The sequence below is a fragment of the Callithrix jacchus genome, chromosome 17 (assembly GCF_049354715.1).
Source record: "Callithrix jacchus isolate 240 chromosome 17, calJac240_pri, whole genome shotgun sequence".
Taxonomy (NCBI): domain Eukaryota; kingdom Metazoa; phylum Chordata; class Mammalia; order Primates; family Cebidae; genus Callithrix; species Callithrix jacchus.
Genome location: NC_133518.1, coordinates 17,895,001 through 17,915,000, shown reverse-complemented (window position 1 = coordinate 17,915,000; position 20,000 = coordinate 17,895,001). Strand labels below are relative to the sequence as shown.

Below are 20,000 nucleotides of genomic sequence, written 5' to 3'. Positions count from 1 at the left end.
TTTGAGAGGATGAGGCGGGTGGATCATGAGGTCGGGAGATCGAGACCATCCTGGTCAACATGGTGAAACCCCATCTCTACTAAAAATACAAAAAAAAAAAATTAGCTGGGCATGGTGGCACGTGCCTGTAATCCCAGCTACTCGGGAGGCTGAGGCAGGAGAATTGACTCCAGGAGGCAGAGGTTGCCATGAGCCAAGATTGCGCCATTGCACTCCAGCCTGGGTAACAAGAGCGAAACTCCATATCAAAAAAAAAAAAAAAAAATCAAAAGGCTATAAAAAGTTAATGTCACTAAAATATGATTTTTATTATGTTAAAAAAAGTGTTAAAGAATTACTTCATTTTGATTTTTATGTTTCTCTTTTTCCTTTTAGGAAATTCAACACTTGAGGAAATCTAACATGCTTCTCTTATTCTTTTATATATGTGCAATTCAGATAAATTATTGAAATTAAATCCATGAATTACTGCTCTATCAAAAGATCATTCATCTGTCATTGAGTACCAGATCTAATCTTTAAAAAAAAGATCATCTGAATGTTTCTAGGGGTAGCTTTATTGTTTCTTAACAGATAATTACTTTAATTTGTTTCAGCACTCTATATTTTCTCTAAATCATCATTTACTATAAAGTTAAGCCTTCAGTTTCTAATAACAGTATTTAATAATAATATAACATTATTTTTCATCTGGCATCAAAGTAGCTAATTCCAATTTCACTGTAAATATTTTACAGATGAGAATATCCGGCAAAAATGATTTTTGAACATGTCACAAGTGCATTTGTCCAGCTCATTGCAGTTCCAAATTTTCCATATGCATAAAGCCTCAAAATTCAGCATAACATTGCACAATAAATACACAAGTTTTGTGGTACAACATGCCATTTCTAACCTTTGCAAATCAGGAAAAACCTGGTCACATTCCTTACACTCCTGGATCGTGTGTATCTCTTGGAGATCACTCTCGCTTTCAAGTTTTTGCTGGAAGTCCTCTTCAACCATTGAAAATGCTGAGTGAGGAGTACTGCAAGGAAACTTTTGGTGATCTGCTAGTTCAGCCTTAGATTCAAAGAGCTGATCACAGTCTTCACAGCGATATTGCCGTTCTTCTGTGAAAACAATTCGGGTGTTACTAGGATTGAACGGTCAAGAATTGCCACCACAAACCAGCCAATCTTACTGAATTTTACAAAACATAATAGGTATTATTTGATTGTCATTTCTATTACATCAATTTTAATGTGGATTAGAAATATTATGTGTAAAGAACCCAGGACAGAGACTGGAACAATAACGTAAGCAACGGCTGTGACTAGATTATATCCTCCTGATCAGTAAAACTTTACAACTAAGCCTTTTCAGGTTCAGAGAATACTAAAAATAATAGATACCACTACTGAGCATCATATATTTTCTCAACCCTGTACATGGATTACTGACATTCCTTAAAACCTGATTATGAGAAATTATAGGTCAGATTTTTATTCTAGTTTTCAGATGAGGGTTTCAGGTTCAGAGAATTTAAGTGTAAACTTTTCAGGGACTATAGAGCTACATGGTGTGTAAGGCTTTGAACCCATTTCTATCCCATATGCCATGTTATCTGGAGAGAACATGGGACACAGAGTTCCTATCTGAGCCACACTTAAGCCTGGTCAATGTCAGCAAACTTGGAAATGGTTTAACATTCATCATCACTAATAATGGGACACAGGATGTTTTTAGTACCCTTCTAGGGTAATTTATGTTACCCTAGGGTCAGTGCTAATTGGCATAGCTTTGTTAAATAGCAAACATATCATTAATTTCCACTTTAAATCAATAAGATAAATAAATGGTAGTAGTGGGATGTAGAGATAACAAGGTTATAAAATGTCAGGTAGTGATGGTATTGTTTCTATTTTTGTCTTTTGAATAGATTTCAGCCCACTCATAAAGCCACACTCTGCACAGATCACACAGATACAATCACAGAAGTCTTGAAAACAGCTCACTCTGCTAAAAAATAAAAATAAAAAAATAAACCCATGGCAAACAATATGACACATAATCCCTCTTTTATAGACCTATGGCCAAGGAAGATGTTACTCTTCAATTGTTCATTGATTGAATGTTTTTGAGAGAATACTTTAGTCACCTACTAAATGTTAGGCATTTTGCTTGGGAATTAATATATAAGAAATTTAAGAGGATATACTTATGAACAAACAGACTGTGATATATTTTATGGCAGATGCAAGCATAGAACCTAAAGGAGCCTAGAGAAACACTACTAATCCATCATATCTGGAAGGTTCTGTAATGAGTAAGAATCAGCCAGGTGAAGTGGAAGGAGGGGGCACATTTCAAGCAGGGGGAACAACATGCACCAGTGATGGAGGCAAGAAAGAACATGGCACATCCACAGAAAGGTAGAGCTGTGGTAAAGTATGGTAGGTTCACAGAGCGCATATAGGGGAGAAGTGCAAAATAAAGTTGGAGGGGGTGCAGCTCACCAGAGACTTTGTAAATCTATGTTAAAAAGGAAAAGATCCATTGAAAGTTGGAAAGCAGGGGATATATTCAGACTTGGTTTTTAGAAGAATTTTCCCCAGTTGCAGCATGAGAAGTCACGCAGAGAGGCCAAGAGAGACATTGCTGCAGAAACCCACATAAGATGCTGGTTTAGTTTAAACTAAATCCGTAACAGTGGTAACAGAAAGGTAAAGCAATTACCATGTGGATTCAACAGTTTGGATTTAGAGGGTCAAAAGAGAGGGAGGTGTTCTAAAAGAAAATCAACTTGGCTCTAAGGATGGGATTCTCAATGACATTAACCAGTTAATAGAAACATTTCCAACAGTCTGTAATACTATTCACATATTTAAGATCTATATATAGGACCTCAGCCAGGGTTCTGAACACAAACAGTATCTCCAGGCCACATAGTGCATAGAGAAGGCCTAGGCATCCGAGACAGCAAAGATCTTGGGTTGAATGCTGACCCCACCATTTATCAACCATGCATTCTTGGGCAATTTACTTAGCCTTAATTAGGCTCAGTTTCCCTATATGTAAAATGGATATAATTTCTTTCTCACAGGTTCTATGCATAAAAGCGTAAATGAGACAATATAGAGAGAGTATATAATATCTATCATCTAGTAGGCATGCAATGCATGTGTTTTTTTAAAAATTTATTTTCCTAAGAGGAGTTGAATACTGGGAATATGAAATAAAAATCATCATTTAAATATTATAAGAATTATATGTAACATATGTAGTGTATGTGTGGATATAAATGTGATGCAATGAAAACCAGAAGCGAATGATGGGTTCAAGAGTGTTGTAAAGGATATTCGTTTACAAATGGCAGCCTTAAAAGAATAGTCACTTCTATTTAGAGCTTTTGGAGTATTAACCTAATTATTTATATTTTAAAAACTCATTGTTTGAAAACCTTTTTAGATCTAACATTTATGGATGAACTATTCATTGCACCAGAAAGCCCCGATTGCGGTTCTTCAACATCTAAGAACTCCTCCTTGCTGCCACACAGCCCTTTCCCTTTGGGATAGATACACCCTTCAGGTTCAGACTCTACCAGGCTAACTGGGGACTCTAGGTTTCTAAAGCTATTTGCATGTCAGAGCTGCTAACAGGGAAATAAATACCAAAGTCCCCCACTGCCACCCCTCCCCAACTACACCGAAAATACAACTACTCCTGTATAACCTACAAAGAGGCAGAATGCAGTCCAAAGGAAAAAATGTTCAAGTAAAGAGAACCCACCAAGAGTGGCAGCTTTCTGGAGGTATAAAGGCAGAAGCTGAGATTTTTCCCACCTGGGATGCTAGAAGGGTGAAGGGTGGTGATCCCTGACTCTATGGTAGGCTGGAATGGGTAATCCTTCCCAATGGACCTTCCAACTACAAAATATTCTAAAGATGCCACTAGATGTTGAACCTAGTCCAAATCACATTATACTAGAAAACAGAGAGAGGAAGAAGAAAAATACATATTAAATGTTCATCTCAATGATACAAATCAATGTAAGCAAAATGTTCTCTTTATCTGAACTAAACATACATTTCTACTGATAATCATTGTTTTTTATTATCTTTTGATTTAGAAAAGGCCTCTGGCAAATAAAAATTCCTCTGACTCTAAAATTTCCTCATCTGCACATTTTTCCCAAAGCCCCTTCTCTGACACCCCTCCCATATGGTCATATTGGCTAAGATTTTACTGCAGTAGAAATACTTTTCCCAGTAATAGAACATTAGATGACAAAAACATCCCCTTATTTAGGAAAGCTCAAAATCAAGCTCCCTGAAAGGCCCCTTACACAGTGAAAGGATTCTCACCATAGACTAATGCATTGACAAAAGGCTTAACTAGGTGAAGTTCCTGTGCAAATACTCAAAATTCCTTTGACCTCCATTTTAAGGAAGACCTCTGCTTACTTCAGCTTCACTGTAGTAGTGGCCAGATGTCAAACCAAGAAAATAGCTGCTTCAAGAGAAGGAACTTGTTAAAACTGACACTGAAAAGCCAGGGAAACTAACAAACAAACACCAAGAACAATGGACGGTTTGGATGCTACTTTACAGTCGCAATGGAGGGTGAGGAGGAGGGTGGTGCGACTGGTACTAACCGTGGATGTCCGGCGCCATCGTTTCATGGGGATAGTCTTCGCTCTTCATGAACAGCAGAAGCTCCTCTCCCGGCGCAATGTCTGCAACTACTCTGTAGAATATCTATAAAGACAGAATAAAGGGGATGGGATCAGGAAAGAGAGAGATGTACATATATTAACAAAGGGCAAGGTATACACTAAGATATCTGTACATTTTGTCTTACCTTAACAAACATCTTTTTATTTCTTCATCAAAAGAAGTGTGATTTCCTGTGTTATATCTGAAAATGAGCCCTCTGGTGACAAATGGAAAGCTGTGACTCTCAAGCCAGTTCACAAATCTTTTCCAAATCCTACTTCACAAATCAAATTTTCTTAATGCACAGCTAGCTGCGTCACATATATCCTGTGTAATGTTTAACGAAGAGCTTTCCCTTCTCTGAATCCTCAAAGCTCCCTAGCAAACCGCACATACTCACAGAGTTGAATCCTGCCTGGAGTTCTCCAGCGGTAGCCCAGCTTACCTTGCACCTTCCCCACTTAAGCAAGTTTGCAAAAGTAGCACCTTCTCAACAATGTGTTTGGAAGGTAATAGGTTGAAAGGACATGACATAAAGGATCATGACAACAAAGGAGAGTATTTTGCTTTTTCAAAACTTAACTCTTCTCTCACCAATCAGAAGGGTGCTCCCATACCTGGGTCCTGTCTTCAGGCCCAGCTCCTGATTCACTCTCTTTGAAAGCAGGCATTACGCATTTTATTGATTCATTTATCGGGATGGTAGGGGTGGTGCTTATTCCCCTTGCTTTCTAGCAAAGTTCTGAGGAGAGGAAGCATTTAATACATCTGTTAATGACTGACTGGAAAGCAGTGGCGCAAGTGTGGAAAGAACCCTGACCTGAAATTTCCAAGAGCTGCCTGCCTTTCACCTGAGCAGCTCAGTGACTTGGGCAAGTCATTGTCCAATTTACCTGTCCAGGTACCAGGTTTTTCTTTCTTTCTTTTTTTTTTTTTTCATTTAAAAAAGCTTTTCAGCATGAAAATCTTTTAGATGTTTATTCATTTTACCATAAAAATATTTTCAGTTTTTCATTTCATTCTAAGGTTATTTAATTAAATAATCCCATAATCAGATAAAGCCTTTAGATGAAAAAGTGAAGGTCTACAATTAACTGGTGAAAATGAGACCAATTATATTACACCACAGTACCTTTGTGAGACCCTACAGTACTCTGAGAAGGAAATTATTCCTTTGCCTCATATATTCTTCTCTCTCTTTAACAGTCCAATGAGTCTTTTCTCCCAATCTTCCTACTAAGAATATCCACAAACAGAATCAATCTTTTTTTTTTTTTTTTGAAGACAGGGTCTCATTCTGTTGTCCAGGCTGGAGTACAATGGCACAATCACAGCTCACGGCAGCCTCAGCCTCCCTGGGCTCTGGCGATCCTATTACCTCAGCTGCCTGAGTAGCTGGGACTACATCGTGCACCATCATGCCCAGCTAATTTTAGTATTTTTTGGTAGAGACGGGATTTCACTGCATTACCCTGGCTGGTCTCAAACTCCTGGGCTCAAGCAATCTTCCCATCTCAGCCTCACAAAGTGCTAGGAATATGAATGAGCCTCTGCGACCAGGCCAGAATCAAACGTATTAAGCCAAAAAAGTCCAGATTCTAAATATCTGAGCAACACACACACACAAAGCCAGAACAACACCACAACAACCACCATGGTATTCTAAGAATATATTCTTAGAAGATACTACTGTTAACTATGGTTTTTTGGTACTTCAAACTAAGAAAAGCTGCATAAGATGATGTCTTATAAGATCAGCAGAAATGCTCATACTTTAATTTTATTTATCTATTTACCTTTTGGAACACTGAGGACTTTGTACGTGCCTCTTTATTCCAGTAGGTGGCTCTGAAGTCCAATTGTTTATTTTTCTATAACAAGACCAGAGCACAAAATTGTGCTAAATTTGTAAAATAACTTAATGAGGAGTATTTTCTGCTTAGCTTCCTTCCTGTCTAAATAATTTTTCTTCATTCAATAGTAGCTGAAGCATCGGAAGCTGGTTTATAGACGACAGTGCCAAACATGAAATGTTGCTACGGTATGTTATAATATAACCTAAGGTTCTTTGAGTTTGTCCACAGAATCCAGACTGTCTTGGGAAAATTACTCCTTGTTATGTGCTGTTTCTATAAAAAAGTTTATTTGCAGTTTGTATCCTATTAATCCTAGCCATTCACATTTTCTTTTCCTTGGAAGTACACTGAGAACAGTTCTTTTCAAAAGATTACCAGATTTAAAATAATAATAAAATAATGCATGAGTTTGCTTTTTTCCCCTAAACCTTCCAGTTAAATACTTTTAAGTACCCTGTTTCATTCTGGAGTTCTATTTCCCCTTAGAAAACAATGGACTTCTCTCAACAGTTTGAATCACCCTTTTTTTTTTTTTTTTTTTTTTTTGGCATCTCTCAAAGGTTTAACTTATTAGCTTCCTTTCCAACAACATGTTGACATTTGAATTGTGACATATTAGAACTTTTCGGTGGCTTCTCGGAAATAGTGAGGTTAAAGAGACAATACCCTGCAAGACAGTAAAACGGTGCGATTGTCTCTATTGGGGAATACTACTTAGACACACGTCAGGTCATGATATCATTATTTCTTTGTAGTCCACTATTAATCATGTCTCTTTTAATTCCAGTTAATTTAGATTTACTGGATCCAATGTGAACAGTCCAAGAAACAAAAGAAAATGATGGATACACTGTAACTATATATTATAAAGACAATTCTCTTTGCCAAGACATAGATCACTACTGTAATTTCCCTTTAAGTGTCCAGATTGTCATGTGAAGAATATTGAGTACATAAAAAATAAAAGACACGGAAGAGTGTTGATGTTGGCTTTATTTACTGGAGGTAAAAGGTGACATTCCAAGCCATGAAAGGCAAAGAAAAGCAGAGTGGATTTTAACTTCAGGGTGTTCTTTTCAATTTTAAGTGAGTTTTTATGGTGCTCATGAAACTGAGGTTTGAAAAGAACTGGCAAGCACCAGACATAATGAGGGCAGATTCTGGGCATGCTTCCTCATATGGCAATAAGAATGTCCCTCGAAGTTCCATTTGCCACACCCTAACAAACCTAGTCCTTTTCTCAAGGTGTTTCTACCACTTGATCTTCATTATCTCTCATCCCTTAGGATTTTAGGGACACTTGAGCAAAGTTGTTTTCCTCTTCTAACTACAATGGCCCAAAAGTAGAATTTGAATACTTGGATCTAGAGATGTCTACATATAAATTTAATTTACTTTCTAATAATATCCATGGTATGCCAGCAGGCATTTGAGAAATGACAGGAGTAATTTAAACCAAAACAAAATGACAATTTGTCGCCTTGAAACAATATTGTGGGGAAATGATGGGATGACATCTTAGAGGAATCAGGCTTTTTAGAAAATATACTTTTATGTTATAAAATAGATCTTTCAGCAAATAAAAATGCAACAACAAGGTGATTTATATAGATTTTCTCACATATTTGTATATAGTAAGTATGCTTGACCAGGCTTACAAAAATACAGTTATAATGTCTTTAAAATGAGTGTATTCTCAATGTCTCAACTATGTTGCAGTCCAGTGAATTATATACCATCTGTATTACATGCCAGAAGCAGAAACACTACTAATATAATGCTCTCATTTTTGTGTTGGGGAAAAACGGGAGTCAATCTGTTAAGTTCCATAACATGGTTAATAACGGGTCTTCTCTCCTATCGGGGTTTTGTGTAAAAAGTTCTCTGGATCCAAAATAAAAATATCCTGGATCTGAAAGTTTGTAATGATGAATATACCTCAAATATATAAAGAGAGGCTCAAGAATCTTCAACACTTAGAAAAAGTTTGAATTAATATGAAAAGGTTGTTCATTTATTATTTTTGTTCTCTCTCTCTCTCAGAATGTTCTATTAGAAGAAAAAACTCAATTCATCCCAGTACAAGGTGTAAGATAAGAGGACTGGGGTCTTATATTGTAAAGAAATAGATTATATGGAAATTCCATTTTTTAAAAAAGTAATAAGAAATATTTTAAAACCGTGTTAGCTCTTCCAAAATTTTCTATTTGGTAGCTAATACCAAAATCCAGAAGCACAACATGTTATGAACATAACCTAACTCCCATACACATTGAACTTTTGCCAGTTGAGATGGTTTTTTCATTTTATTACATAAAAAATTAAATTTTCTCAGTATCTTGCTAGACTCTTGTATTTTTCAATAAAGTAATATTTATACCTTTGTAAGTATGAATATTATATTTGGATCCCTGGATACTTCGATTTATAAGAAAAATTTTTATAGTAAATGTTTCAGTAACAGATTTCTTAATGTTTTTTTTTTAATTTGTTGAAATAGTACACTAGTGAAATTTCTAAATGTTTCTTTGAAATTCTAAATTATTCAAGTAGTTGAAAAGTAAAACTAGAAATCCAAAATTGTTCAGTTTTACCACTGGTAAAACCCACAACTCAAGGCACAAATATAATATTATACATATGTAGAGAAATTAAATGCCCTACACGGAATTATTATAATTAATTTATTTTAATCAAACCCTGGAAGCAGTTCCAAATGCAAAGAGAATATCTGTTCAGTTAATACTCACAAGGCTAAGTTAAGTATAAAAGGCAGTGGTGATATGAAATTGATTTAGCAAAATTTAGACTTCCAAATTGTACATTTTCATGTGGTATTATTTATAAATATAAACATGCTTATATATATATTATAATTTGACATAAATATGGCAAAGTATATGTTTTGAATAAGTTTTTAAATTTGCACATTAGTAATCTCATATTTTATATATTTAAAATTATATATAATAAGAACAAAAGCTTCATGGCACATGATTAAGTCTTATTATATATCATACAAGTTTTATGTAATTATATATTATGTTTTACAAATTTTATATATACTTGGAATTAGAATTAATCATATATCATTACTCATTTTATTTGGTTAAGTCCAAGAGGACAGCAGTAAAGCAAGTATAGAACTCGTAAGCATTTTGATAGGAATATTAACTTTCCGTATAACTGTTTTATACTCTCAAGGATTGCATTCAACCAAATCCTCTATCATTAGTATTTACAAATGGTAATCTGGTGGGTCTTGTTTATTATACTAGAGAACAAAAATCTGGAATCTGTCAGATACTTTATCTGTGGATTGATTTAAAGTATTATGCTTGTATTGTTGAGACAGAAAAATTCTGCACACAAGGGGGAAAATAAGAAAGAAGGAAAATACATTTACTTTTAAAAGATGAACAAGGCCTTATTGTTATGAATCCCCATTTATTTTTCCCGATCAAACACTGGAAGTTTTATTTATGCTCAATAGACTGCATTTGGAATGTCTAAAAATGACAGAAGTGTGAATTACGAATGACCTTCAACCTATGCAGGAAGTTGTAATAATTGAAATAATAGAGAAATGTACGCCCAGCAAAATCTGTACTGAGAGAAAACCTTTTCTGACTATTGGTGTCTTTTCACTTTGAAGCTGACAGTTGATTTCTTCCTCTTCCAGCTCCCAGCATTTGGCCTAAATGCTTTATTTTCTATACTTCCATTCAATTTACCAGTCTGAAGATAGGAAAAGCTGAATGGAACTTCAGCAATTGGAGGGTGGTAGGAAGGGAGGTAGGTAACAGTTTGCATGTTTGAACCAAGTCAACATTTGATATGGACATATCTGCCAGTCTTGGTACTGCAGAGAGGTGGTTTCAAGTCTACAGATACAATATATGCAGTAGGAGACAGAGTCTGGACCTCTGATCTATCCAGAGTAACGTGGGAAACCCCAATTCAGGAGTGATGCAAAGTTTAATAGGATTCTCTGGAGAAAGGATCCTATTATACACTCTGAGCCTAATTAATGACAGGTAAAGAGAAGTGTCCTCAGCTGAGATTGATGACTGAACATAAATTTGTTCATGGAAGCTTTACCATGGCTAAGCATTGCCAAAGCAAATCACCCTTAGTTTCTCCAAAGAAAAAGTATCCTATGTTTGTCTCCACGGTAACAGTCTAAAGACAAGAAAATATTAATTGAGAAAGATTAGGTACTGCCTTGCTATACCCACTTCCTATATGAAAAATATGACTCCACCAGACCAAGATATCTTTGAAGGGGAAATTTTTTCATCTCCACATCTTTATCTCTTTGTTAGTGACATGAAAAGAAAACCAAGTATAACTCATTGGATGAAACAAAATAGAGAGAGAATTGATTGTTCTAGTTTTCATAAATAGGGCAATTGATAATGATACACATTATTATACATGAAGCTTACAGTGTTCCCAGCCTGAAAGCTTTGCAAAATATCTCCTTAAATAACCTCGAGGGCCTCTCTACAGAGTTCCCCAAAAATATCCATTAACTACCTGTCTTTAAGGTGGTCATTTCATCTGGCTGTATGAAAACTGGGGATCATTTTGAATGGTTTCCAAACATTTGGGAAGAGTTCCATTATTACATTATAAAGAAGCTAAAAAGATCATCTTTGGTGTTTTACTTGGCTGGAGGCTTCTCTTGTGTCCTTGACCAAAACATTCTCCTCCTTGATGGCTTGTAAAGCATTCTTATGACTTTTTTATGAAATAGCTACAGAAATAGCTACAGTCTATTGTGGGTGTGATGTTTTGCAATCTTCCAGAATGAAAGGTGATATATACATGTAAACAATGTTACTTAAAATGTGCACTTAATTCTTCAGGTCACCCCTCTTTCAACTTATGCAGTTTGTGAATCTTAATAAAAATCCTAATGTATGTCAGTTATGTGTCCTAGGCATTGCTACATGAAGGAAACTTTATTAGGGGCAGGGGATGAGGTGATGTTTGTTTTATGATGTAAAAATCAAATGGCAAACTATGTTTGAAAGAGTTTCATCTTCAGGTGAAGGAAGTAACTTATCAGCCAGACAACATCCCCCCAAAGTCAGCTTAGGCACTGTTCACAAAGCCCGTCTCTGGGTATTGCCAGCTGGCATTCATCTTAAAACAGCAAAACATAACTTTGGTATAAAAGTGGAACTAGACTTAAAAGCAAAGCAAAGAAAATGCCCAAAGCCAGTAACAACTCTAACATCAAAAGAACTCATACAAAATGTGGACAGATATCCTTGTAAAGGAAGAGCAAATTAACAAATTACCTGACAGTAGTAGACACAAATGTTTTTAAATTATGGAAGGAGTCTAACAAATTACATTTTTGCAGTATATGTAGCTAATCACCCCTGCTTTTTTGCACAAATTGTACTAATTGAATGATGTAGGAAAATGGATTTTTTTCTTAGTAAAATCCAAAGAAAATAATAATTGAGCCCATAATAAGCTCACGATATAATGCTGTTCTAGTGTCACAGCAGTCTGATATAGTCATTCACATGGACCCAAGGAGAGCAAACGCAGGGTGCCACATCAGCTATGATCGTCCTGGAAGCAGTTAAAACTTTATAAGGTAAAGCACAAACGAGAACAATGCCTGTTCCAACTCTATAGTGAAAACACTGTAGAGTCTTGTTGCTGTTCATTAACCACAAGGGAGCTGGCAGAATCCTTAAGTGAATTCTGACTTTGTATTCTCTGAGGGGCACTCATTCTTCTGTATCTCATTTCTTCAAAATATACATCAGGCATTAGATAATCTCTTATCGACACATTTCTTTTTATTCAGAGTGAACAGCAGACTTCTCTTATTCTACTTACTAAATACCAGCTGTCAAGGGCCTACTTAAAAATGAAAGGACTTATCACCTTGTGTAAATGACAAGATTAATAATGTCTTGGGTTTCTGAGAACTTTATTCTACTCATAGACCATGTTAGGGCAGGCCAGGAGTTTGAATGAAATTGTGTTCCTTCTTACAATACAGAATACACACAAAACGTTACCCCAAAGTACTTGCCCAGATCGTTCTAATTATCAGTGGAAAGGCAGGTTTCATTTAAGCCTAAAAAGTCAACTTACATAAATTGTATTAATAATAAGTGGAAAAGTAGGTCTCATTTAAGTCTAAAAAGCCAATTTACATAAATTGTATATTAGTGACTCTCTCATTATTATCAATATCGGTTTCACGATGAAGAAGTATTAGAGTAAAACTGTTGTGTCCAGAGAACTACTCCGTAAGTACCCAAACTTTGTAAATCTATTCAAACATGAGAACTGGCCTTGTTTGAGGTGGTTGGGACCCATGGGTAGGTAGCCCTGCTTCTGATCCAGGTGAAGGGTATATGTGGGGTCAAAAGGAGACTTATCAAAAGATGGAGAGAGAGGCAAGAACAGGGTGAGACCAAATCTAAAGCAATGAGTTACACCCACCAATTGAAATGGTTTGTAAAAGTAAGAGAGCTACAAGACTTTAAAGGAAAAAATATCAAAACAACCAGTTTACAAAAAAAAAACAGTAAATCATTTAGATGATTGGTCTACTTGACATTAAACACATGGGTGCTTCTGTATGTAAATGAAACCTCTGAATAATGAAAAAAAAAACCATTTTAATGTTTCTTCTGTATTTTGGTCCTCTTGAGGACCTAGTCTGGAAAGAGATTTCCTCAACCAACTCTCTGCTTTTGCTCCTACCCTGCTCTGCCTTTCAGGGCCTGTTCTTGCTTCTGAAAGCAACCAAGAATAATTTCAGGTTGTTAGAATGTAAATATTTAAGCATTGTCTGTCTCAGTAAAAATTTCCAGCCAACCACTGTGCCACAGCCATAGAACTACATAGCATTGTCGAGAAACTGTAAGGGAAAAATAACTAGAATATCAATGATAAAGAGACTTGGGTGTATTTAATGGATCTACTATTTTATGACTTGAGTTTGACTGTGGCTCAATTTACCAGTGTCTTTGGCGTCGCTTCTTTCATAGAGATAAATTACTGTAGTTAATACATTTTTTCAGGGGTGAATAAAGATATCAGTCACAAGCCACAGCTACTTAGAAATTATGGTTTAGCAGCATGGTGCCAATGTTTTCAGAATGTGTATCTCCAGAAACATCACTGCAATAATTTTGAAAACATGAAATTAAAGAGATGTCTAAAATCACAAAACTTGAGTCTTTCTAGGCAGCACTGACAAGAAAGCAAGCTGTCACAAAGCATAGTCTGTCTGAAAAAAAAATCTGAAATGAAGTAACTGGCAGAAACCTATTGGAAAACTTAAACTCAGGAAAATCACCTTAACTAAAACGCTAGTAGAAAGGAATGGGAAAAGTGTTAATTGAGAGGCTTTTGTTTTTATTTTTTTCTGATACAAAATAGATTACATCTTTCATCAACTTTACTTAAAAACCAAAATCTATGCTGTTTCTAGAACTTCTTCACCCACAAAGATATCAAATACAGGTTATCCAGCATATGACGTTTTGATTGTCCTACTACTATCAAACTATATTATCATCTTAGCAAGCATATTTATTTTCTTTAATATGGCTCCTCCATATCATTAAAAACTGTTCCGAATTGATTAAACTTGATCTTTAATATTAGAACTTTTAAAAATATGTATTTTTGAAAAAGTAAACTATAATTTATATACCCTGGTTTTGTTCTGGGTAATCTTTTTCTTTCTTTATTAGATGACCTAATTATCATGACTAACTTGCAGTTGAAAGCTTCATCTGAAATTCCTTTTTTTTTTAGATTTCAGGATTTATACCTGTCTTGTTCTTAAAATTCATTTGATAAACTTTAGCTGTATCTAAGAATCAGAGCAAAGAGAAACACTTTACAATTTCTTGTAGAGCGTTCCATTTGCTTTTGTGTTATACAGGTGAACTGATGTCATTAATGCTTAATAATTACTCCAATACCAGGGTCTTTCTCTATAGCTAAATATTAAATAAAACCTCCCTCAATGGGAGTGTTCATTATGTGATGAGTTGTGCTTATTTGCCATTTGGCAGCTCCTATTCCTCCTGGAAAAGATAGCAAAAAAACAGACCTAGAGAATCCCTTTAGTCAGCTCTTTTACCATTGTACCTAGTCCTACATTCACGTTTCAAAGTTGTCTATAATTGCTAGTTTTAATTGGATTTTAGAATAAGCATATGTGCTTATAGGTGAATGTGCTTATAATACATGCACACAACATTTGGGTGTCTGTTCCCTTTTGTCTTGTCAACTGGGCTAAGAGTGATTATATACATACACGTTATCATACAAATCTGACTTTTACCTCTGACTTTCCACCCTTGTTGTTTATGGATGAATTTACTCGAATTTCAAAGTTATATTATTTGATATGCATTCTGTTGGCATCTTAGATTTCGGGCAGCATAATATAAAAGTTAAAAATTAGCACCTAAGAAAAATATGTCTAATATTGTCCTCATCTGTTTGCCCAGATTATTTTCTCTGATTATTTAGTCAAAATAAGTAAACATGCCATTAAGGTATAAAACCAGCATATTTTCTTTTGAAAACAATGTATTTTACAATGTATATTTCAAAAGTAACTATGGTGAAATTTAAATGCCTACTCTAATAAGTGGCCTAATCATAGTTAGAAACAGGAAAACAGTTTCCCTTTTTTAATGCAATCAAGATTCCCAATGATAAGAGTATATTTATTGTAAAACACCAGACACATAAATATTAAATGAAAAAATGGCTACAAGTGGACTTGGATTGGCTGCAAGTCCCATTCTTAAATCATCTTTTCACTGATTCTATAACAGTTTCCTTATATCTGTCTAAGGAAATAGCTCCCATTGTCAATAATTATGAATAGCAAACAATTATTCTGACTTAAAACTATCCCTTGAGGCCCTCCAGTTCTTTTTTAAGAAGTCTAACATTAATTCCTTCACATCACCTATGTATTTCCCACATCTGCATATAGTAGGTGCTCAAAAAATATTTGTGGTTGATGATGACAGTAGCTCATATGATAGACGGGGTATTTTCTGCTCACAATCAATAGCTAATTTAATAATGTTTTCCTTCGTCAATAATGCCTCTTGTTTTCTTGTGGCAATGAGAAAAAGCAATTGATTGGTTTATTATTTTTGATATATGTTGCAGGTTTTTAAATGATTCCTATTTAAACCTAATTTTACAATTTACTGCCTCTTACACAGTTTAGTCAGTAAAAATTATCTGGTAGCTGGTAAGATGCCAAAGAAAAATCTCACAATGATGAATGAAATAGAGAGTCTTAGACCAATTGACACTAGCTTTATTTAACAGTTTTCAATTGGAAACATTTAATTTAAACTATTCTTTCTCTCGATGGTGATTTCATAGTAAATTTGCCAAGCAACTACTTCAATATGGTCTTTGAAACAGATTTGATTTAGAAAACCATTGGGTTAAAAGAAATAAATGATTATAACATAATTAAATTCTAACCCAACAATGTTTCTAAAACAAAAATTAATGGGCTGAATTTCTTGTTATTTCAGGTATTGTCATATTATATTATAAGATTCATAACCTAATTTTATTAAGTGCAGAATATGTTTCGTGATATTTTCATGATCTTTATTTCATAGTTACTGTTATTAAAGTCAACGTCACTGCATGGTCCTCCATAACGTCACAAAGCAATTTCCAGCAGGGTTATTTTTAAACTTTTTAACATATACCAAAAAAGTATTTTAATTAATCTAAAAGTAAGTGTTTTCACTTATAATTAGGCAAATCAATATAAAATGCATAACGTCCACACCGATATCATGCATATACATTTCAAATAAAACCTATATAACATTTCAAGTATATCACTTCCAATTTCTGCATAAATTCACAAGATGTTCTTGATTAGCTCAATACCTTTCATGAATGTACCTATTATGATAGCAAAGAAAAAATGAACAGTAGGCAGTAGTAATACTCAGTTTTTAAATCATTCAGTCATACTAAGAAAACTGGTGCATTTATGAAGGATACTAGTACAAAGTGAATAGACTACTCAAAGAATGTAAAGAAAGTAGTAATAAACATGACTTTGTTCTGCATTTTACTTATATGTGTGCATTATCTTTCACAATACCAACAAACAGGCCATAAGGGTCTACTGCAGCTCACTGTTATTTTTATTCTTCAGGCTTCACTGATACTTTAGTGCTCTCAAGGAAAGACAAAAAAATCTTTACAACATACCTGATCATTTATCTGGCATGCAACGAGGTTGTGCTGATCATAACAGCCAGCGAATCTAATGTACTTGAGCCAGCTTCCTACATCTGGTTGACTGGCATCTATGCAGAACTTCACATTGCAAAACTCATCTAAGATCTGGAGGGAAGAAGATGAGAACAATCAATTGCCATATTGGCCCACCCATTAAAATAATCAGTTGTTTGAAAATATTGTATTGAAATGTATATTCCTTCTTCAGATCCTTAAAAAAAGTCAGATTGCAGGCATATTAACAGAGAGGAAATGAGAAGTTACCTTGAAAACGACAACATACTGCTTTTTAAAAAAAGGAATAAAGCACTTGCAATTTGTTACAAAAACTGATGAACTGGTTTCAAAAGTGCTTCTTTTCGTATGCATAAATTAGTGCTAATTTTATCCAATGTGATTTTCACGCACACAAAAATTGAACAGCCTATATTAACATAGTATTTCTAAACATTATAGTCAATATTTCATATGTGAATAGTCTCACGTAAGCATATATTTTCACATTTATGCACCTAATTTAAAAACTTTCATCTAAATGTTTTCTTCATAGTTAGCGTTTCATCACCATGAAACAATTAAATCACACTCTTAATTGAAGGAGATAAAAGATTTGCCTGATTGGTGCTTTCAACCAAACTAAAGAAAAACAAATGAAAATAATCAATTAGGAAATACTCAGGGAAAGCATGGCAAACTCAGGTTTTAGTTAACACATGTCAATGCATGTTTCAATATTTTGGCTAGTAAGCAAAGTAACAAAGCTGGCTCCTTGTGAACAAATAAAAATATATTAAAATACTGTAACATACTGTTATCATTAGGTATACTTATATATTGTTATTTTTCATGAGAGTTTACATTTGGCCCAAATTAATGTTAATCATTTAGTTAGGACACATTAAACAAAAATTGAAGTGGGAAACTTCAATTTTTAAGGTCTTGTGTACTTAAACCAAGCTATTCTGATTCACTAACAGAAATAATGTCTTCAACATCAATATTAAAAGCTGTAGAGTTGTTGACCTGATGGTGAAAAACTACAAAGGTAGGTAATGTTATGTCAATCAGTTAATGCAAACGAGGAAGTTTCCTATCAAAGACTAAGCAATATACCTAGAACAAAAATTAATGAATTAAATTACTCCTACAGATCTCTGTTGTATGCATACCTACATGAAAGTTAAAATTAAGCTCTTTAGTACTGAGACCAAAAGCAATTTTGCATAGAATTCAGGTAATCATCCAATTGGAGATTCAAGTCATTAACTCACCATAAACTTCAAGAAGAACCCAGTGCTCTGAGGGCTTTAGTCAACAAGCACTATGAATAAGCCTTTGGCCATGAGGAAATTGAAGGGCAATAAGTCGTCCCACAATTTAAAAAAGAAAAATTGAACATAAGATAGGGATAGTAATTGCTACACACACACACACACACACACACACAAACACACACAAATCAAACTCTTCTTTTTCAAGGACGCCTCTTCACACTAAAAATGACAAAAAGTGTACACTGAAATATCCTCTCTATTAAGAAAGATAAATTCTAAAAATTTGTTATTAATAAAGTTACAAATTTTAAGATGTTTCTTTAAGTCTCAGTGCTGAGTAACTCAAATGGCAACTTGAGATTTCCCCCCATCCCAGATGTTGAGAAGGTACATAGAAAACAATAGCAATGCACAGTTTTAAATAGTAAAAAGTTAGGGTTTGTTGCTGGGTTTTGTTTGTTCACTCTGTTTGGGCTTTGGTTGATCTTTTGTTGTTTGTTTTCTTGACTGGCAAAAAAAAAAAAAAAAAAGGCAGTTCTCCTGACGCACCAAAGAAATATTTAATAAAGGAAATAGAATAAAGCCAGTGAAATGCAACACTAACTCCATTTCATATTTGCAGAAAGATGTGGAAAAATTGTTAATTTCAAAGTCAAGAAGCATCTATCCCCTTAGCTTTCAAACATTCCCTTTTATAGGAGCAGGGAGTTAAGTATTACATATACTGCACATAAAAATTGTAGGTGTAGTTTCATTCCGTGTTAACATTATTAGCATTGCCACTGTCAACAGCAAAATTAATTTTTAAAAAGGTTTATTTCCAAAGAATGTCTTCTTACATAATGTGTTACATGATTATTCAAAGATTTCACCATCGTATTAACATTCTTCCTCTCAATATTCTTGCCCCAAGACAAAAGCTTAGCTTTCTCCAGAAACGTTTGCCCCCTGGGTGAATTATTCACTTGTGATTTGCTAGCAGAACTGCATTTGTCTCCCAAATGTCTTAATGGTGTCGGAAATCTCGAATAAAATAAAGTAACGACACATCTTCAGTCATTTCATATAACACACTCCTGTGTTTTTAAAAGCTGTCAAGCTCCAAAGATAGCTTTAAAAAAAAAAAAAAAAAAAAAAAAAAAAAACCCTTTAGGTAGACTTTAGAGAAAGGCCCTTTCAAAAAACCAACAGCAAAAGGGGGAAAGAAAAAAAAAAAAAAAAAAAATCCCCACAATCTAGCCAAAGGGTCCGAATGTGACTTTCTCGCAAAGCAGCACACGATGTTGGACAGCAAAGCTGTTACTTGGCAAGGTGGAACTCGGCCGAGAGCGGCTCCAAAGTCGCGTGGCCAGTGCCAGGAATTCAGATTTTGGCAACCGCACCTTCTGAGTCCCCGAAACCGACGGACAGAGACACACGGAGGGAGGGGAAAGAGGAGAAGAACGCAAGAAAAAGAGGCCGACGAGCCGGCAGAGAAACCCACCGAAGGCCGGACGACCCACCCCGGAGACGTGTCCAGACCGCACCGTTTCGCAGGAGGAACAAGGAAATCCCCCGGCTTAGCAACGTAGATAAGCAGCAGGGCTCCGCGAGACTGAGGACTAGGAGGAAAGACGGCGGGGGGGCGGGGGGCGCCCCGAGAAACGGTGCCCCGGCAGGAAACTGTCCAAAGTGACAAACTTTCACATCGCCCAGACTTTTTTTTTTTTTCTTTTAAAGTGAGGAGTTCTCTTACCTTTAGATTTCTATGGCCTCAACTCAGCAATAATAGGCAATCACAGAAGAATCAAAATAAACAAAATAAGTAATCAGCAGCCCCCAACGCTCCTGCACGAAAATCCTTTCAAATGATCCCGAGCAACATTTCGAGA

General features: G+C 35.1%; 1 protein-coding gene across 20 annotated transcripts in view; it reads right to left on the bottom strand.

The window, feature by feature from the left end:
- Nucleotides 1–20,000, bottom strand: part of MECOM (MDS1 and EVI1 complex locus) — a 584,109-nt gene that overhangs the window by 43,710 nt on the left and 520,399 nt on the right. For 9 of the 20 annotated variants that reach the window (XM_008983493.5, XM_002759402.6, XM_008983496.4 and 6 more), the window contains 3 exons: nt 16,826–16,960; nt 4,640–4,742; nt 896–1,112 (listed from right to left, as the gene is read on the bottom strand). In XM_008983493.5, coding sequence (XP_008981741.1) covers nt 896–1,112; nt 4,640–4,742; nt 16,826–16,960 — 455 coding nt within the window. Of the gene's footprint in view, nt 1–895; nt 1,113–4,639; nt 4,743–16,825; nt 16,961–19,612; nt 19,673–19,864 lie in introns of those variants that run through there. The other 11 variants (XM_078353875.1, XM_078353880.1, XM_078353878.1 and 8 more) reach the window with 3 other exon arrangements.